The sequence below is a fragment of the Anarrhichthys ocellatus genome, unplaced genomic scaffold (genome assembly GCF_004355925.1).
Source record: "Anarrhichthys ocellatus isolate YVR2014 unplaced genomic scaffold, GSC_Weel_1.0 scaffold195, whole genome shotgun sequence".
Lineage (NCBI taxonomy): Eukaryota > Metazoa > Chordata > Actinopteri > Perciformes > Anarhichadidae > Anarrhichthys > Anarrhichthys ocellatus.
This window is the reverse complement of record NW_022280225.1, coordinates 145,808-166,270: the sequence shown is the minus strand read 5'-3', so window position 1 is coordinate 166,270 and position 20,463 is coordinate 145,808. Positions and strand designations below refer to the sequence as shown.

The window sequence follows — 20,463 nt, the reverse complement described above, 5'->3', positions numbered from 1 at the left end:
TTCCGGTGAAACATGCAAAATGTGAATCCACAGAACGCTCTCTCACTAGCCCGACACACAGACCGTGGCTCTCATTGCAGTCCTGGTACCCCAGAAGAGGACGTACGATGTCCTGCTTTAACCTCACTAATGACATTGGATCAAATTTCACCAACAGGGGTTCCTTTAGGTCCACAAACAGAAGTGAGGAAGATGTCTTTGTGCAGCCTGTTGTGGTAGTGTCACTGTCACTTACAGTGGGAAATCCTCTCTTGCACTCACTATTCATGTTTGGGAATAAATAAATAACGATAGTGCCTTTCAAAGACAAGTGACAATTGCAAGTGACACATTTTTTTCAAGAGTTTTCCAGAGACTCACAGGGGTCGTCAATTGGCGGACCGCGTCCGGATCCGGACCCAGACTCCGTTGTATCCGGACCCAGGACCTAAAATCGATTTTATTTTGACAGATCGCTTCTATTTTAACCGGCGCAGCTTTTCCAGCCTTTATGGCACTTGTTCAGCGGTGCGGGAAACACACCGACCAATGCGTTGTAAATCGCATCACGTGATGCAGCTCAGCCAATCAAATATGGGTATTCTGACAAGTTTCCTGATTCGAGTGATATGTACACACACCGGGGGAGAGACGAGGGAAGAGAAGGAAGAGCAGGAGAATAATACGTGAGTCAGAGAGGTTAGTTCACATGACGTTCTCCAAAGACGGAAAAGTGGTCAAAGAGACCACAGTCTTTAACCAAGAATGAACAGACTCATATAGGTTTATTCTTCACACGGACAGTTTATAACCAGTGTGTCTCACATGTTTAGAGACCGGGACGATTATTTAAAGCGGTAATAAAAGCGCACCACGAGACAAAGCACAACTCTTTTGAGCAAACGTACCCACTCACATCTAAATTAAGTCACAGAAAATAAACCTAAGAGCCCAAAATGATCAGAATCCGAACACATGAATTCACTGCCCAACAATGATGTTAACAGAGACAATAGAGCTGAAACAAGTGGTTTAATAACCACAGATAAAGATCATGCTCACTGATTTCTCTTTTTAGAAGATGAGAAAAATATAATATTGTGGCTGTTTTTATTGACATCACGTCACACCTGAATGAACTGAATTTAAAGCTGCAGGACAATTCAGTGAAATTCATTTTTCTAAAATGAATTACTTTATTTTAAGATGCACATTTTTGAAAAGCTTTCTGTTATGTCAGTTATTTTTTAATCCAGCTCTTATTTTACTTGAAATGAGAAGAACATTTATTTATGTATTATTTATAGTCCATCCAGTTAAATTTGAAAAGTGAGAATAATAATTGTTAAAATATAATTGATGTGTACTTTCTTTATTTGATTTGACAGTTGTTGACTACACAGAGACGTTACTACTAGGCTTCTTGAATACTAAATAGCGTGAGTTAGATATTATTGTAAAGTTCCAGACCTTTGCCCGAGGAGATTTTCTCAATCTGGACCTTTTGGAATTTTAATTGAATACCCCTGCACTAAAATGTAGCTGTGTCAATACCCTGTATTTTGAACACTGGCACTAGACAGCTAAAGTATCTCCATTTGATGGCAGGGTGCAGCCATAAATACATGGTTCCTTATGAATGTTGAATGTTTGACGTGTATTTGTCACACAGTAGCTTCTTATACCGTTGTTGTTCTTTGTATGTTGTTGTTTTGTGTTGCTTGGAAAAGTTGAGGAGAAAATGATTGTTAGAGAGGATATACTCCACCATTAATCCTCTGATACGGGCTCATGTAAAGGTCACCCTGTGTGTGAGTGTAATGTGGAACAGTGATAGGCTGCGATGGCTGGTGCTCACATTCAAACAGGGCATGAGAACACAGTGGGGCAGAGACTCTGTAATACAGCAGCCATCTTAACTCTGAACTCCAGATACAAGCTGCACCTAAATGTACACCAGCTATCCAACAGTGAGCCCTAGAGGTGTTTTGCAGAATGAGCAAATGAAGTGATGCAACACAACACAGAATTGGCTGGAACCCCCCCCCAGCAGCCACTTGTCTTAGCAGACTCCAGCTGGGCTGCACACATGCACAAAAAATATATATTTCAGAAGGATGCTGCATATTATATTGCAGAGTCTATTTCAATAGATCGAAGTGAAATTCTTCAGACGATTTATGCATTTTGTTACTTTCATAAATGTTTTTGTCTTTGTAATTATCTTGTTCTGTTGAGAAATTCAGATTTCCCACTTGCCTGTTTTACATCTTTGTTTGTATTGTCTCACTTTATCCAAATTCATTAAATAATGTAAAACTGTTTCAACATGTTTGTAATTCTTCTACATTTTAATTATACTTGAATAATACTCATTATCGTAGTAGTGCAGCTAGTTGCATAAGTGTATTCATTAAATCACACGCAGTGATCAAACAACATTTGATATATTAGATATAAAATCAATCAATATAATGTGACCACATATCTGACTATATAGTACAAGCCCTCATATAAATGACTGTAGTGCAGATACTACCAATTTACTGTACATATGTTAGACTTTGTTTGGAAAGGTGCTGGTTTGTGTATTAGCAGGAGCAGTGACACATTAAATGCCTCTGTAGGATTTCGTAAAATCGACGCACCTAAAAACCCCACGCGGTCTGTGGATGACGGCATGCAGTTTATATGCGATTTGAGCTCTCTGTTGAGGCCAAGAGTCATTGGCTAAAATTGGACAATGCCGCGTTCCGATTGGCTACGGTAGCTGTCGTTCAATTTCAAGCTGCCAATGCACTTAACCGCTGACCTACTAACACAGATCCATGGCTCTGACTGCAGCCACCTTGAGAGGAAGAAGCCGAGGGAGGAGAGCCAGGTACTTCGCAACTTGTAGGATTTCATCCACAGTTATTTCCTTATTAGCTGATGGGAAACTTCCCTTCTTCTCTGGGCGAGTTACGCGGAGGAACACCAGACCAAACCCCCTGCCAGGTGATAGACAGGTAACGTTACAGTTTGTATTTGAGGTTAAAATGAAGCTGACCTTATTCTTACTTCTTAGAGAGAGGGTGTTGTTGCGTTCGGAAGAACGTCCCAGAATCTCAGCGGCGCAGAACTAACGTTATCTTCTAACGCCGTGTCATGTGGCTAATGTTAACCTCTGTGTTTTATTGCGTAACGTCAATAAAACCCACTTCACATTTAGAACAGTCACGTTTGAGGTTCACAGCAAAGGTAGAAACACCGCTCAAGTTCGAGGTGAATGTGTATTATCTCTTTATTGGCTGTTATTGTAACGTAACGATACGTGCGTAAGCATTAGCTGATAAAAGCAGGATAATGGCTGGTAAATGAGACGTGTCGGATCGTATTCTCGTGCACGTAACGTTCTCTTTGGGCCCTTTGGAGTCTAGGAGTTTACGGATTGCGACACTGTTATATACCCAGAATGTCTAGGTGGCTGGCGGTATCGTAACGTTATCAGAGCCGTGTGGCTGCTGCCGCTGTGGTGAGTCCATGTTATTGACCCAAGTAGCGTTAACAAACAGCGTGTTGTGTGCTGCTGTTTATCCGACCTCACATCATCATGGCTTACTTTTTAGGGCGTAGATAACCGCCAGTGTCATGAGTGATGTCAACAGAGTGAATGCCCACATTGTCTCGGCACAGCCTGTTACAGACACGTATTCAGTGTTTATTACGAGATGTTTGAACTTATACACACGCACACACACGCAGAGCACACACACAGAGCACACACTGGCTCTTATTCTTGTTTCCACACCGGCAAACACTGATAATGTCTGCAGCCATAGAAGCTGGCAGTCGTATTCCGGGGCCGCAGAGTCGACTGTGTTGTCCGGACACAATGAAGGAGTCTGGGACAACAGGACGTGTCCGCTCGCGCCCGATCCCTCAGTGCGCGTTCAGTCTCTGCTGAACCGACGGTGACCTCCTTCGCTGCCCCCCAATCGAGCTCTCACGTTGCGGTAATTTTACCACCCATTTTTAACCACGTGTGATCCAAATTTAGTCTTGCTGTCATACGTTGCCTCGTTAGAAACGATCCATGTACATCTGTCAAAATAGACCAAAGAAATCAAACCAAAGAGTGGATCTGTCACCTATGGCTGTTTTTTTTTTATTTTAAATGGTAATATTGAGCTTTAACACTTTGGAGACTACCAAAGTGTATTTGGGATCATATTACATCTCCTAATCTCATTCAGTCCATTCCATAGGAAACGTAGCAGGCTGAACATTAGTCTATGTGACATGTAGTAATCATGTTTCTGCCTTTATCAACTCCTTCATGGAGACAAAATGAGGACACAACGTTGTGCGAGACATGTATTTGGGACATTTCACCCCCCAGACCTTTCCTTCTACCTTCTACAATGAACTTTCTTTCCATAAAGCAACATCTTTCTGCAGCAGTCATCGTTCACGTTTAGTTCTGTGGGAGTGTGTTAGGAGGACTGTGTCCTCAGGTTACAGGCTGTGTGTTTCTGTGTTCAAGCTTCTGCCGGGCCACGTATTACGGTTACAGCTGTCTGTAGTCCTTTGTTCCTTCTTCTACTCTGGATGTATTGGAGCTGTGGAAGTAGGATTCCACTTAAAACAATTATTTTAAACTTGAGGGTAGAAATTAGTTTAAAACTGTATGCAGATGTCATCTGTAAGGTGATACATTTAAAGGAATACTTCACCCACTAAAGCACCATTTGTATATCAGTTAGATTGATAGATATGTACTTTATTCATCCCCAGGGGGAAATTTGTTAGTAAAAATAAAAATATTACGTATGAAAAATGCACAATATATACAATAAAATAACAGAGTAAAACATATTAAATATTAAATATTGTGTTACTTGGATTCTCTAAGAGAACTTAGTTTTTAGTCGTGCCTCCACAGTGAACGGAGAATCCAAAAATGGAGAAAAGTCTTGATGAATTGAAGTAAATCGTGTGCTCACTGCTTTACAAACACACAGAATCTGTGCAGGCGCACTACTCACACAGACAGTCGTAGTTTTTTGAATGGTACATGCTTTGTTAAACATCACCCCATTTACTATAATTCATCATGACTTCAATATAAATTAAGATAAATCAATACGTGTTCACTCCAGCGATCTTGCTTTAGTTCTCCACCTCAGCATCTGTGAAAACTAAACAGTCAGCCATCGATCATCTCGTCCACTTCCTCAGCACATACGTTGTTGTTGATGGGCTGCATGTCGGTTACTCTACCCACAAATCTGTGTGTGTGTGTGTGTGTGTGTGTGTGTGTGTGTGTGTGTGTGTGTGTGTGTGTGTGCGCGAGTCTCAGCTTGTTAAAAAATGTAAGTTAGTTTCTGTCACTGAAAAAAATGTATATATTATATGCTTGTTTGTTTACCTTGATAGACAGAGAAGGGACATGACTCGAACATAGGGATGGGGAAGGAAAGGAGAGGGCAGAGGAAAGTGTGCAGGGGAGGAGAGGAGGGCAGGAGAGGAGAGGAGGGCAGGAGAAATAGAAAGATGAAACAAGCTTCCAAACACTCTGAATAGGACTCAAATTGGGTTGAAGTACCAGGATCCAAGCTTTGGTTGTACTATACTTCAAGTGATACGTTTTTAAGTTTTAAAACAATGACGGCATTGTTGTTTTGGAAAGTGACTTGTTAAACTTCATTTAATATTAATACACTTACACTCTCACACACACACACACATAAAAAGAGAGAGAGAGAGAGAGTGTTAAAGGACAAGTGTCAGTCGCCTCTCACTCTGTCAGTAAGAGAAACAGATCTCAGTCAGATATACAGCTGCTAGAAAAATATATTTTTTCTAGCGGCTGCTGGAAGATATTTCATTGCGTTTGGCAAATCATTTAGCAGCGCCGCTGATGAATGCATATAGGGGACACAATAACTTCATGGAAATACATTCCTTATCTTGAACTTGAAACTTTGTTTTAACTTGACAATGATATCTAAACCTCTCTCATTGTCTATTATTCCACAGATTTTCTCAACTCAAGTGGATTAATACGATGTGGCAGTTACTATTGCTGCATTCCAGCATGATGGTGTACAGTTAAAGACCTATGAACATATTGACAGAAGCCAACAGTGATAATGCAATCAATCAAGCAAGAAGTGGACTCCGCTGAGCCCTACAGTGGAGAGGATGCCCTGGTCCTGGCTTTACAAGGGGCTAGCAGAGACATGATGGGCCACCAAATCTCTGAAATTCCATTCAAGGCTAAAACTTCCTGTCGCAGGAAAAGAGAGTTTATCCCGGAGGAGAGGAAAGACAACCTTTACTGGGAGAGGCGTCGCAAAAACAACGAGGCAGCCAAGCGCTCCAGGGAGAAGCGCCGCATAAATGACATGGTTCTTGAGAACAAGCTGATGGACCTCGGAGAGGAAAATGCCTCCCTCAAGGCTGAGCTGCTGTCACTGAAGCTGAAGTTTGGCCTCGTGAGCTTGGCAGCGTACGCCCAAGAAGTCCAGAATTTATCCAGCTCCGCCAATCTCAACCTCTACCAGGAGTTTGCTCCATCCAATGCTGGCCAAAGTTCTTCCAGCAGGGTTTTGGAGCCTCATCACTTGCGCAGCAGCTGCATATCAGTCATCAAGCATTCGCCTCACATGCCCGAGACTTGTACTGCAGCTCAGGGCGACTTTGGTATCTGTAGGACTGCAGATGTCAAGCAGGAAGCAGCGGAGAGCGGCAACTATGCACAAGAGACTAGCAGTCCCTACGAACTCTATAGAAACTACATGGCCAGCCCTTTGTCTGGGGTCTACTCCCAGCCTGCTTCATTCCTGCAGCTCACCAGGTCATCCAGTAACTCGCCCAGGAGCTCGGACGACGGTGCCGTAAGTAAGTCATCAGATGGCGAGGACGAGCAGCAGGTCCCCAAAGGGTTGACGCCGGCTGTAGCCGATCCAAGCAGCGTCATCATCTGCACACACAAAGTGCCAGAGGCCAGCTCTTCAGCTTTGCCCCATAAACTGCGGATCAAAGCCAGAACCGTCCAAATCAAAGTGGAGCCCATCGACCCTGAATACGAGACCTCTGGGAAGTCCTCCTCACCCGTCAGAGGTTCAGAGGGAGGATGCTGCCAGACCGCTCAGGACTCCTCCCCGTGCCCTTTGTCATTACAGGTCACCAACATGCAAGACTGGACCCATCAGTCTGAGCAGTGGCACAAGAACAGCACAGAGACACATCAGAATGGCTGCCAGAGTAGTAGGCTGATCATGAGCCCCGTCTCAGATACAACCACTGCGGAGGTAAAAGAACACTCGGACGCCGCCGGCTGGTTTCTAATACAGGGCCCTGCTGAAATGTTTGTGAAGATGGCCTCCCTCAAAAGACCGATCACAGCACAGCAAGGGTCTGTGATCGGGTCAACCAAAAATCCCGCTGACCATCATGAGTCATCATCAAAACGATGGTCCTCTGCATGACCTTTTTGTATTTTTTGCATTTCACTGTATTTGTTGTTGCACTGTGTGGTTGATATTGGGGTTAAACAATGTTTCGATTACTGCAAATAAAACGTTTTCAAATACTAGCTGTTGGAGCATGAACAAAGGCTGTTCACTAATATAGGCTGGTTAATAATAAAATGACCTGTCCTGTAATAGTTGACATGGTGAATTCAGTACAACAGTCATGTCATCCTCACCACTCTGCTCCTCAGTTTCTCCTGTAACACAGATTTTCACTCACATTCTTTTGACCTCTTTCATTTTTTAGATTGAAAGCCTACCAGGATTATGTCCTTTTAAGTAGAAACACAACTTCTTTTTTACAATTTATTACCTTAAGGAAGCGTAAAGGTTTTTAATGTGCAGGAAAAGTTGCATTTCATTACTGTAACAAACTTCAAGCTGAAAGTGACTGGAATTCATTTGTGATTGAAAACTTGATTTCTTTGAGTGACAGCAGCAGAGTGGTGAGCATGACACGACTCTCTTCTACTGATCATGTTAGTGCTGAAATATAGATTATACTGAATTCATTCAGTGTTATGTGCTTCCATGTCTAACAGGTTCCAATGCATTATCAGCAAATGAAAACAGCGGATAAGAGCAGGGAGGCTTTTTAGTTATGATCAAATATAGTTCTAATCTTGTGTGTTTGTGTGTGTATATTATGTATATATATACATATATATATATATAAATACTACTGTTCAAAAGTTTGGAATCACCTGTTATATTAGTGTTTTTTCTTTCCTTCAATAATGGCTATTTTAACAGATATAAAAAGACACATTTGAAATACTTTTAGTCCAAAAAGAAGAATGAAATGATTCAAACTTCCAAGTAGTAGACTTCCACACAGTGGGGACCATATTGTTGTAACCATTTGAACCATGTTCTCAAACTTCAAAATGAAGCATTTTTTTAGCAACTCTCCTGTTAATTCCAGCTCTTTGTAGGCATTGTTGTGCACTTGACACTGAAACAGGAACCTGTTCCCATTCCAATGTGCAGCTTCTTCTACTAATGACTGAAGATTTCTTCTGTAACTGTTGCTCAGAGGGATCCTTCATCAGGATAGTCGGCCCTTTGTACAGCGCTTTGTCTCCGTGTCCAAAACATGGCTTTTTTGGAAACCCTTCTTACAAAATCAGATCTATTTGTAAAGACAACTTACTTCAACTAAAGGCATGAAAGAACATTGACAAATATAGAATAGTGCTCTCAGCCGTCTGACTACCCAATCAAGTATGTGTGGCAAGCATTTCCAAACTTTTGAACAGTGTGTGAATGTGTGAAGTTCTTAGTTTTACCTAATTATTCATGCTGTCACAGGCTCTGTCCATCCGTGTCCTGAACGCCGCTCTGCAACTAAAGGCTCCAGTTAACAGCTGTTCATCTTCACACATGTACCTAATGTAGTTTGGTTAATTTATCCGTTTGTATGTTGGTGTGGTGACACTCTGCTTTAAAAGGATCTTTATTTCATGGGTTTATAATTTCTGAATTATTTGTAAAACATTTCCTGGAAAGAACAGTGTACATTGATACTAAGTACCGGGAAATAGGTCTTTACACTAACTGCTAATGTAATCTAGAGGTTAAATAGTCCGTGTACAGCAGGTCAGCTACATGTTTAGCATGTTAAACTATGGAATTTCACACATAGGTTTGCAATATGAAATGAATAAATTGTTTCCCTGAGCTTTTCTTTAAGGACAGCTTAGCTGCCCCATATTTAATACCAAATTAGTTATTTTTATGAAAATGTCTACGAATCAGGACCTAAATACAGCATTTGTGTTCTCTCTTGTACTAGTTGATTGTTTTAATGCTGAATACTTTCATCAGCACAGTAATACTGTATTCTTGTCTCTGCTGTAGTTTTAAAACACAGAGAGCTACACATGTTGACTTAACCTGAGCTTAGTGTCACATTTATATACACTCTGCTGCACTGGTTCACTATTTGCCAAATAGCCATTGCTTCTCTTTGGTTCTTTATTTGCTTTTTGTTGATTATTTCAACCTTCCCGGCCACTGGTTAACTAAGAATCACAGTGGCTGGACAGTTGTGATTACCATCTGATGGAGCTGACAACAGAGTAACTGGACTTTATAAAGCTCTGACGGATATTCTAACACATTAAATCCTCAAATGTTAGAAAATGTACATTTGTATCAACAAAACATCTCCAGAGATTCAGAATTATACACAAACAGTTGTTTTTTCTTGTGTTATTAACTGATATGGAATCCAGAAGTGTCTGAGGTTAATCAAATGGCATACTTATTAATTTCTTACAGCGATTTGGGAGGATTACATCATACCTCCACCGTCTGTAGTCAATTTTAAATGGCTGACTTCAGACCACCCTAGTTGATATTCAAGTGCATTCCCTTGTTCCTGTCAGAAGAATGGTGCGTGCATTAGTTGTCATAGTTTGGAATATCTCAGTGAGGATGGTGATAACTCCAGCTATCTGTTTCTGAACACTTGTATTATTTCTTGTAATGGTGAGTTTTTGTTTACAATAAATGTCTTGTCACTGAATCAAGTATGTTTCTTTCTGTGTATTTATTTTTTCACATGATCCAAATCTAAGAGCACATGGGTTTGCTGGGTTTTTGAGGCTGATAATATTGATATTTGACAGTTTAATAAATGTGATGCTGACATTTTGGCTGTTTTGCCGTCACCTCTGAAGTCGTGTCATCAGGCAGTCAGGTCTCAAGTCAGATCTAACTGCTGACAACTGTGGGTCTCAAGTTATTTCCAAAGTGCAAGTCTGACTGAAGCCCAAGTTTGAAGTGTAAAGTTCTGCTCAGTTATTTCTCCATCATGAGACCTGCGGAATAGAGAGCACACACCCACGTTTCAATCCATACTTTTATTTATGAAACACTTCTAAGGTAACATTGATCTTTTTCAAGCCATTCATATATTTTGCAACAAATCTGTTACAAACAGTGGCAAAATGGAACTAAATACATTTACTCAGGGACTGTATTTGAGTACAATTTTGAGGTACTTTACTTGAGTATTTTCCTTTTATGCGACTTTGTACTCCATCTCAGAGCGAAATATTGTACTTTTTACTCTACTACATCTATTTGAAAACTTCTTACTAGTTAGCATGCAGATTCATATTATTAATATAAAATTAAATAATCAACGAATAAATTAGGATGTATTATTATATATTAGGTTACCCAACAGTATATACAGTAATTCATATTAGCTCCACCTTTACCAGCTGCAACACTAAAGAACATGAATGCATCAATAAATATTATCCATTAGTGTATATTGTTATATCGTTCTGCACTTTGACTTGTGGTACTTCAAAGTATATTTTGATGCTAATACTTTTGTACTCACACTTTGGTAAGGTTTTGAATGCAGGACTTTAAATCCTACAGTATTAGAATATTTTACTTAAGTAAAAGATCTGAGTACTTCAATAACAATACTGTGGTATTTGTCTCGTGTCGCACGTACGCTCTGTAAATAAGTCACGTGATGCCAACACGTGACTGGGTTGAAAGTTGAAAGTCAAGTGACACTACTGCTCCTCCAAAGTCCTAGTCATGGCGGTCCAGGTAGGACGCAGAGCCCTGTTTCAAGCCGCCCGCGTGCAGGCAACGGGTCGAGAGAGTGCGCGCAGCCTCTCCTGCTCGAGACAGTATGTCGGTTTCGGTAAAGTCTCGCCTTCCTCTCGCCTTAACGGTTACGGAGCGCGACATTACAGCTCGGACCCGAAGGAGGACCTGCAAGTCAGACACCTGGACGGAGAAGACGCCGGTAAGTCCCGCCCAGAGTCCGTGCAAATTGTGTCTGTGGAGAAACGGTTGATATCGTCAAAATGGAAGTCCCTATAGCACTACATTTCTTATGAAACGGTGTAGGGACTCAGTCCGCCATCCCGACGCTAGTAGGGAGCCCTGCTTATCGTCAGAGTGTACGTGTTGACGTCACCATTTTACGTGATAGCAAGTCCCACCTCTTCTTATTTCAAAGTGACACAAATAAACCTCAAGAAATAACAGTAGAGCATCTAGCTCTGTTCATGTCTACAGGTGCAGACCTGAGACAATAATAATTATACATTTTATTTATAGAGAGCTTTTCAGAATACTCAAAGACACTTTACATTAAAATCATCATATATAAAAGCTATACACTAAAAACATAAAACACAAAGGATCAGCCTACATGATAAATCAGCCAGTTGTGCCTCATATGAACTAGTTGTAGATGGTGGTGAGACAGATCCAGGAACACCCCATGACTTACATTTCTGGGGAAACATTTAACTCTCTTTGTAAATATCAGTTGGCAGTAACTTTCTAAAATTACAGTTGTATTGATGTCTGACCGCTGTTATCAGTATTGTATTTATTATAATATGGTGTTAGTATAAAAATGTTTAAGTGTGTGGTTTCTACACCAACTGCCAAATCAATATGCTAGTATTATCATGTTACTAGCATCGTATATGCTGTACTGAAGTCTACTGCATGCTGCAGGGACAGTTTACATGAAGTGATGTTGGTAGAAGATGCTTGTGTTTTCCAGTTGTGACATCATCACAAAATACATTTCCACCCTTGTGGACAATAACGATTTATTGTATTGTCTCATGTTATGAGATGATCTACATTACTGTGTCATAGTTAATCAGTATGATATGACTCTGCCTTTCAGGTATTGTCGTTGTTGGGATAAATCGACCAAAAGCAAAAAATTCCATCAGCAAAAATCTGGTCAAAATGGTATGTATTGCCGTTTACCGTGTATTTATTTGAACATATCTATTTAACAATAATTTGTATCACTGGTGAAGCTGGGCTGATGTTCATGTACCTCTTAACTCTCCTCATGTACTCCGGTTTAGTTTTTTTTTCTGATCTTGTAAAATTTCTGAGTTTTGCTTGAAATATGCTGTTTATTCATTATTTTGTAACTTCTTTTATTACAAAATGAGTTTTGTTTTTATTACATTTAAATCGTAAAACATTTTGAGAAATTGTGTTTTTGTATTTTTTATTTGAAAACTGTCTTTCAGATGTGTGAAGCTGTGGAGGATATCAAGAATAATAACAAAGTGCGCAGTGTCATTATATGCAGCTTGGTTCCAGGGATCTTCTGTGCAGGTACTCTCTCTTTGTTCATTTGGAGGGACTTTGACTGTGGAATCTGCTGTTTTTAATGTCCTTTATTTTCCCTGCTGGGTCCTTAGTTGTAGACATTTTGCCAGTCCAAACTTCATGCATAATGTTGTGTATAATATTGTGTGTAATGTTTCATATTGAGATCTTTACTCTGAAATGCTGAGCAGGTATCGATCCAGTAGAGAGAATTCTGTATTCAGCTTTATATTCAGAAACCTTGATGGTGGAGCTCTGAACGACGGACCACGCTGCACTCCTCTGCTTCTTGTTTCAGGAAGCCACAGGCCTCTGGCTTCATGGTGCTTTGTCTCTTTGTGCAGGGGCCGACCTGAAGGAGAGGGCCAAGATGCATCAGAGTGAAGTGGGACCATTTGTGTCCAAAGCCAGAGCACTCATCACAGAGCTGGGTAAAGAGCTAAAAAACATGATGAAATTCAGACTGTTAATGAATTCATTGAATATTCGATGACTTTAATGTGTTCTACAAAATAGACGGTGATGCATGTTTATGCATCTATTTATATATATCTATACATACACCACATGTCTTGTAGATACACCCAGACATTGTAGGCTCGTTATGTTTTTGTAACTTTCTCTTTTAATTAGCTTTGCTCCACTCCAGTACCTCATCACCTGCCAACTTAAAATGATGTTTCCATAGACGTGGGTCTCTGGTGATTGGTTAGCTAAAATCGACCAGTGGAAATCGATAAGAGTGAAGGCAATGTCAGACTGAAGATGAAACTGTATAACGAGTTCTGTCTGATGTCAGATTTGTAATTGACATCAGACAAGTTGGATTTGTAATTGAGGAGTTGTAGTCTGATGATGTTGGTTTAATGCAGGGGTCGGCAACCTGCGGCTCTTCAGCCCCTCTGCTGCGGCTCCCTGAGTCTACATCCACACTAATACGTTTTTGTTTTAAACGATCTCCGTTCACACGGTGTTTCAGCATCGTTTTCTAGATGATCTCCGTCCAGACTTAAACGCCTGAAATCGAATATCACGTGACTATTCACGTATACTGGGCATGCGGGTGGGTGCCGGTGTAAACAGGAAGTAGATTAGTTGCTCAAAGCCGCTAACGTGACTTCAGACGCCGCTCCGTAGGTCTGATAACACCGCTGGACACACTGTTCGCTAATCGCTCTAATAACAGCTGCTTCCTCCGCAGAAATGCAGACTTTAACTGGACAACAGCTGCTAGTAAAGACAACAAGGTCAGTAGTACCTGACCTTAAATAAAAATGTTTTAATATTTTGTCACCTAAAATGTGCGTCACATCCTATTACACCTGTCAAGAGCCTTTCCCTGCAGGTGGCTAATCATGATTTGCAGACCCCCGCCCTCGGTAAACTATCTATGGATAAATCCAAAAAAAGAAAAGTCACGGAGGAAAATAGAGAGTTTAATTCTGCGTGGACATATTCATTTGCTTTCACTGCCAACGATGCTGACTTACCTGTATGCTTGGACTGTGCAAAAAAAATGTAATGTTGAAAGACACTTCCAGAACAAGCACACAGCATTTGCTGAAAAGTATCATGCTGGAGATGAGCGACAAAGAGCGATTTCTCAACTGCTGCAGCAAACTCTCCTCTTCATAAGAGTTTGATATTGTTCGAACAGGTAAAATAGCAATAAACTGTCAAGAATTGTCTTTATTCTTGTTCTATAATTTCATAAATACAACAAAATGTAGTTGTTTTTTTTTTTGTTTTTTTATAAATAATATAACTATATACAAAACTTTATAAGCTGTGATATCAAATAGCTTTTGCGGCTCCAGACAAATTTTATTTGGTGGAAAATAGAGCAAAATGGCTCTTTGGATAATAAAGGTTGCCGACCCCTGGTTTAATGAGTACATTTGATGTGTCTTGATGGGAACTTTGTTGTCTTTTGTTTTACAGGTAACCTACCGGTACCAACAATTGCTGCGATCGATGGAGCTGCCTTAGGAGGAGGCTTGGAAATGGCCCTTGCTTGTGACATCAGAATTACCTGTAAGACTCAGTGGACTGTGTTTGGAGGTCACAGATAAAGGCCTCTGGTCTATGTGCACAGCTCTTTGTTGTCTGGCAGAGCAATAGAATCAGTAGAAATGCTAACAGTGTAAAATGATGAGGCTAATTAACAATAATGCCATATATGGGTTGTCTAGCACTTAAGCTTATTAGCTTAAGTGCTAGACAACCCATATATGGCATTATTATGAGTCTTCATCACAGCTGAGCATGCTGTAGAATTGTTGTCAGATCAGTAAAGCCTGATCAGGTCCAGCAAGAGAGATCAGCACAACAATCAGAACAGAGCCACTGGGTTTCATTGTTTTTAAAAAAAAAAAACAAGGAAATATCGTTGACAGCTTCTTACAACTGAATGCAACCTCAAACTGTTGCACCTAAAGTCATTTGCTGCTGTGGCTCTGAAGTAGAGTGGGTAGCCCTTTAATCAGAAGATCGATCCCAGGGTCCTCCAGTCCGCATGTGGAAGTGTCCTTGGGCAAGATACTGAACCACAAATAGCTGGCCTGCTTGTGCATTAGTTTGGATCCCGATGGGTGAGCTGGCACCTTGCATGGCATCCTCTGCCATCAGTGTATGTGTCTGTAGATCCATGAATGTTGACATGTAGTGTAAAGCGCTGTGAGTGGTCAGAAGACTAGAAAGGCCCTATATGCATGCAAGTCCATTTACCGTTTGTTGCTAAAGTTGCTAGCGTCACAACTTGTATTTCCACATGGACTACAGATGATAGTTTAGTGTGTAATTGGCTAGCTTGTAAAGATCAATATGTTTCTGGGTTGTGAAAGTCATAAAAGCCCTCTCTATGCCTAGAAATGGCATTATTGATGCATAAAGTAGGCAGGAAGTGTCTTGTTAGCTGAGTGGTTACAGTGCAGTAATATGTATTTAGTATTTTAAATCTTATAATACATCTATAATCATAGTGGTGGTGGTAGTAGTAGTATTTATGTGTAAGTGGTAACACTGCTCCTTTGATCTCCCCAGCCAATACTGCGAAAATGGGACTAGTTGAGACCAAACTTGCGATTATTCCTGGAGCAGGTAAGGCTGGATTCTTTTTATTTCTTGTCTTCCAGTAAGAATGTTTGTGTTGTATACAAACATCTGCACTTCAAGGGACTGCAGCAGGTATTGTGATACTCTTTAAAAAGAAAATCGGTACAGAATTGCAACTACTTACATGGAAAAGGCTTTGGCCTGCAAACAATAAAATCAGAAATCACATTAAAAAGTGTGCCATCCTGGTAGTCCAGCTACAATCTGCTCAGAACATCTCATGCAGAAGCTGGATATTACAGGCAACAGAACCATCTTCCTTTTGCAGACAGTGGAGCAGGAAACTGTTCCAGATACCACCTTCAGTGGTTTGGAGGTATCTGTTCTGGATAGCAATGACGTTTATATTTTACCAGATGTTCTAACACAGAAGAAAATGACTGCTGATAAAACAGTGACACCTGAAGACCTCACTGTATTTGTCAAAAGTTCACATCTTAAACATAAAGGCAAGTGTCGACCTGTTGATTGGAACCAACGCTCCCAAGATATTGGAACCTTGGGAGGTCATCAACTGCTGTGTGAATGGCCCGTCCACTATAAGGACAGTGCTGGGATTAAGATTCCTGATGGGCAGGTGGCACTTTGCATGGTAGCCCCTGTCAAAGAAGCTTCACATTGAGAAACAGTGTCTGTGGTTAAAGCCATGTTCTATCCTGGTTTCTCTTCACTTCTGTGCAGGTGGTACACAGCGCCTCCCCAGGGTGATTAGTGTCTCTCTTGCTAAGGAGCTCATCTTTGCTGCCCGGGTGGTGGATGGAACGGAGGCGTGTCGCCTTGGTCTTGCCAATCATTCAGTGGAGCAGAATGAGAGCGGAGATGCTGCCTACCTGCGGGCTCTGGAGCTCGCTCGCGAGATCAACCCTCAGGTAACAAGATAATTTCACTGACGAGACCTCTTTATCAAGGAAACTAATTTATACACTGAGGGGGAAACAAAACGGTGATGAGTGTCATGACTAGATTGCACTTATTCAAAACAATTCACAAGAGCAACTTGAATCCTTGTAACCTTTTTAAAAGGCTGACGCTCCTTTTTTTTTTTTTTTTTTGGCTCCACAGGGTCCAATTGCAATAAGGATGGCAAAACTGGCTATCAACCAGGGGATAGAGGTGAGTGTTCTAGGTCAGTGCAGGACTGCTTTTATGGTATTGTAGGGTCGCTTTGGCTCATTTTCACAACAGTGTAATAATGAGACCTGGTTGCAAACACACATTGACTTCATTTTGTGATCTGTATGGCCAGTATAATTGAACACTGTGCTAAAATGTGGCTGTATTTAGTGAATTGAGCATGTGAGCAATGGCTTTGCTCTTCATATTTAAGTATATCACTTTGTGATTAAAGGTAAGAGGGAGGACGTTTGGCTGAACAGCTTTGCAAATTGAAGCTCTGTTGTGAAAATGAAGCCAAAGAACTTGGAAAATACTGTCAGTCCCACAGGAGTTTGGACCTTCCCTACCTTCTCCCACAAATGTGCCATGTTGCTCCCACCTTCCCCTGCAGATACTCTGATCACTCACCCCAGCAACACTGCTGCTGCACCCCCCGACAGGAAAAATGAAACACCTCCAGTCTTTATGGATTTGTTTTGCAGTCAATATTCCTCAGTGTTCTGTTTTTTACTTATTAATAGTATGTCGCTAAATACTCCTCATTTACTGAGAGTCAGGATTAAAACATTAATAAAAAAGAATTGGGCTGGGAAGTACTGAAACTTTTGGCTGATGGTTAAATGATGATTCCAGTATATCACACCTTTGCTCTTTTTTTTTTTTTTTTGTAGTTTCATAGTTTCATCCATAACACTGATGGACACACCAAGTTAATAGCTAAGATCTGATAACACGGTGACATCACTGTTCAAGAAACACAAACAGTCAGACTGTGTTATCCTAACTAATATAAATGGTGGACGGAAAAAAGGAATAAATCTACTAAGATAAAACACGTATGTTGATGCTGACGAGAGCTGTCTCAGGTTAAAGATGGCATTCCTGAGCATAGAAATCCAGTTGCTTTCAGGCTGGATATCTGTCACGTTGTGTAGCAGAGAAACAATAACATGCAGCAGCATATGGTTGTTAACTAGAAAGCCTTAGGACTTGAGTCACATGAGAAGAAAATGTGAAAACATTTTCAGGTGCAGTGAGATCATTCACTAAAACATGCCACATTTTCTTTCAGGTGGATTTATCTACAGGTCTGGCAATAGAAGAAGCGTGTTATGCCCAGGTGAGTGATTAGAAAATCATTTCCTCTGACATGTCAGAAACATGGAAAAAGAAGGGATATTTAAAATGTTTCCAACTTTCGAGTGTCAACATATTATTTTCACATTGTTACCCGTTAGTCTTAGTCACACAGTTAATTGACATTTAACACATTTATTTAGATGACTCTTTTATCCAAAGCAACTTACAGTAACTGCATTCAACCATGTGGTTTCAGCATCGTTTATGAAATGATTTCCGTCCATACTAACACGCCTGAAAACGAATCTCGCATAACTATTTTATGTGCAATGGGCATGCGGTTGCTGGTGTAAACAGGAAGTAGATTGGTTGCTTAATAACAGAAAATACAAAAAAGGTCAGACTTGATACTTAAGATATTCCTTTATAATCTTCCTCTATATACTCAGACAAGTTTTATTTTTTAAACTTACTCCCATGGCTGCAGGTCTTGCTCTTTCTCGTTCACACACACGCATCAAATTTACTTTAAAAATGAAGACTTACAAATCAAAGTTTTACTAGATTACGAGTCAATAAATTTGGTCAAAACCCGTCTTTCTCTCGTTTCCTCTCGGTTTTGTTGTTGTCTGTTCTCACTCGTAGCTCTGCTGGTGGCTGAAGTCTCTGTCTTACTGGAGAACATTTATGCTTTTGTTCCTTTACACTTTTTGTGTGGACATCACAATAGTTGTGCAGATTAAAATAAGCATTGCTTAGAAAAGGAACCATCACCCTCCTCAAAGCTGTAGTGACTTCCAAACATCTGCTTTTTAGGGCTGATAACACAGCTGGACACACTGCATGAATACCCAATCAATTAGCAAACACAGGTGTCCACCCTATCACACAACCCCAGAGTTTCCAAACGTACACGCCATTGCCAGTGTTTTCAAACTCTTTCGTTTTAGATGCTCTAAAACTCTGGAGTAGTGTGGACGCTGGGTGTAACTGTAGCAAAATATATGTTTCAAAACGGAAACATACTAGTGTGGATGTAGTCTCAGTTGAGTGGCCTGCCTTGACTGGTGGGGATCAAGAGGGTTGCTTTGATGATGATATGCAGAGAGTTGAGTGAAAACCAAACCCTCAGGTATTTTAGAAAGAAATGGAAAAAGCGTGACACGTTTGTTATTCTTTACATCACAAGTTAAGTGTGAGTTTCTTTACAAGATGGTTCACTCTAGCTGTTTTTAGAGTCTTAGGAGAACAGCTAGCTGTCAATGAAGTTAGGTGAGAAAGGAAGGAGGTCAGGAGTGATAGACTGAAGAAGGTGAGAGGGGATAAGGTCAAGAGGTGAGAGAGATGGATCAGAAGGAAGTTAGAAGAGGAACTGAAGAGTCAGCAGGTGGATGTGGAGAGGAGTGGATGTTGTTTATCTTTTCTTTTTTTTTTTCTTCACAAAGTAATAAAGTTGCTCGGTTGAACGGAGTGGGGTGATCAAAGACGTTAGAGGAGATGGAAAAGAGTTGGAGAAGGAAGATTAAATGCGGGTGACCTACACTCAATACTGTACCTGAACGCGTCCTGTGTAGACCCACATGGAGGACGGAAGCTGCTGCTGCTAACGTGCATTCTTTTTATATTAAGGTTATACTCCTCAAAATAACATGAGTGGACAAAATTGTGCAGGATCTCTCTTTTAGTACCGACACTTTTGTATTGTTTTTCAGGTGATACCAACAAAAGATCGATTGGAAGGTTTGTCTGCCTTCAAGGATAAGAGGCGTCCTCACTTCAAGGGGGAGTGAAGCCACACTTCTTCCAGAAACCAAACACAGGGTTCTGCCTTCAGCTCTCCTGCTACTCACTGCTTCCAATATATATATGGGTGAAAACCCATACAGTACCCAGAGGACGTCTGTTTGACCGCAGGATATTAGGGTCGCTCCCGGATGGTGTTTTTCCAGTGACTGGAATGTTCAGGTGTAAAGCACTTGCTGGGTATAATAACCACCTCCAAGCAAACTAACCAGTCATTGTCCACTGGTTACAATACTTAAAACTTACTTAACAAACTTCAAATCTAAAACATGACTTACTTCAAATGGTTATTGCTCTTTGCAGTATGATTGGCAGTTAGTTACTAACCCTCTTGACTAATGAACTGAGAGCCATACACATTTCTGTGAATGCTTTACATGAATGATTCATGAGAAGGTTTGTTGCCTTTTTACTTTGGTAGCAATGTACCACTGTGTTCACACTGAATAACACCAGCGGTGTCTGCATGAAATAAAAAATAAAAAAAAAACAGACTAGGTTTTTTTTTTCTCACTTGAACAATGTCTACAGGATGGAATTTTAAATTTGAGACTAGCATACACCAAATCAGTCGTGTTGAAAATGCCAGTCTTCCCATTCATTTGAATGTGGGTAGTGCGTTTAAGCTGCGGCGTGGAACGCAGGGGATGTTGAAAAACAGAAAAACGCAACCCAACATCTCGCTGCGATGGCCAATCATGTAACCGGCGATCCAGAGCTGTAC

At 40.7% G+C, this 20,463-nt stretch overlaps 2 protein-coding genes across 4 annotated transcripts; both read left to right on the top strand.

Annotated features, from left to right (window-relative positions):
- Positions 1-2,797: 2,797 nt before the first annotated feature.
- On the top strand, positions 2,798-10,033 carry nfil3 (nuclear factor, interleukin 3 regulated). 3 transcript variants are annotated; one of them, XM_031878722.1, is made up of 2 exons: positions 2,798-2,987; positions 6,001-10,033. In XM_031878722.1, exon 2 carries the CDS (start codon positions 6,114-6,116, stop codon positions 7,452-7,454), a length of 1,341 nt encoding a protein of 446 aa, XP_031734582.1. In that variant the 5' UTR covers positions 2,798-2,987; positions 6,001-6,113; the 3' UTR covers positions 7,455-10,033. The 3 variants fall into 3 exon arrangements, with proteins under 3 accessions (XP_031734582.1, XP_031734583.1, XP_031734584.1); XM_031878723.1 differs by having other exon boundaries at positions 2,830-2,860; XM_031878724.1 differs by lacking the exon at positions 2,798-2,987 and adding an exon at positions 3,018-3,493.
- A 985-nt stretch (positions 10,034-11,018) lies between these two features.
- Positions 11,019-20,229, top strand: auh (AU RNA binding protein/enoyl-CoA hydratase). Its single transcript, XM_031878721.1, has 10 exons — positions 11,019-11,280; positions 12,184-12,251; positions 12,545-12,632; positions 12,971-13,057; positions 14,568-14,660; positions 15,669-15,725; positions 16,422-16,609; positions 16,803-16,853; positions 17,929-17,976; positions 19,649-20,229. Exons 1-10 carry the CDS (start codon positions 11,067-11,069, stop codon positions 19,724-19,726), a joined length of 972 nt encoding a protein of 323 aa, XP_031734581.1. The 5' UTR covers positions 11,019-11,066; the 3' UTR covers positions 19,727-20,229.
- The last annotated feature ends 234 nt before the right edge of the window (positions 20,230-20,463 follow it).

Coding starts and splice junctions, on each gene's coding strand:
- nfil3 (XM_031878722.1), top strand. CDS start 6,114: ATGCAATCAATCAAGCAAGAAGTGGACTCCGCTGAGCCCTACAGTGGA.
- auh (XM_031878721.1), top strand. CDS start 11,067: ATGGCGGTCCAGGTAGGACGCAGAGCCCTGTTTCAAGCCGCCCGCGTG. Junction 12,252..12,544: donor GCAAAAATCTGGTCAAAATG/GTATGTATTGCC, acceptor ACTGTCTTTCAG/ATGTGTGAAGCTGTGGAGGA. Junction 17,977..19,648: donor AAGAAGCGTGTTATGCCCAG/GTGAGTGATTAG, acceptor ATTGTTTTTCAG/GTGATACCAACAAAAGATCG.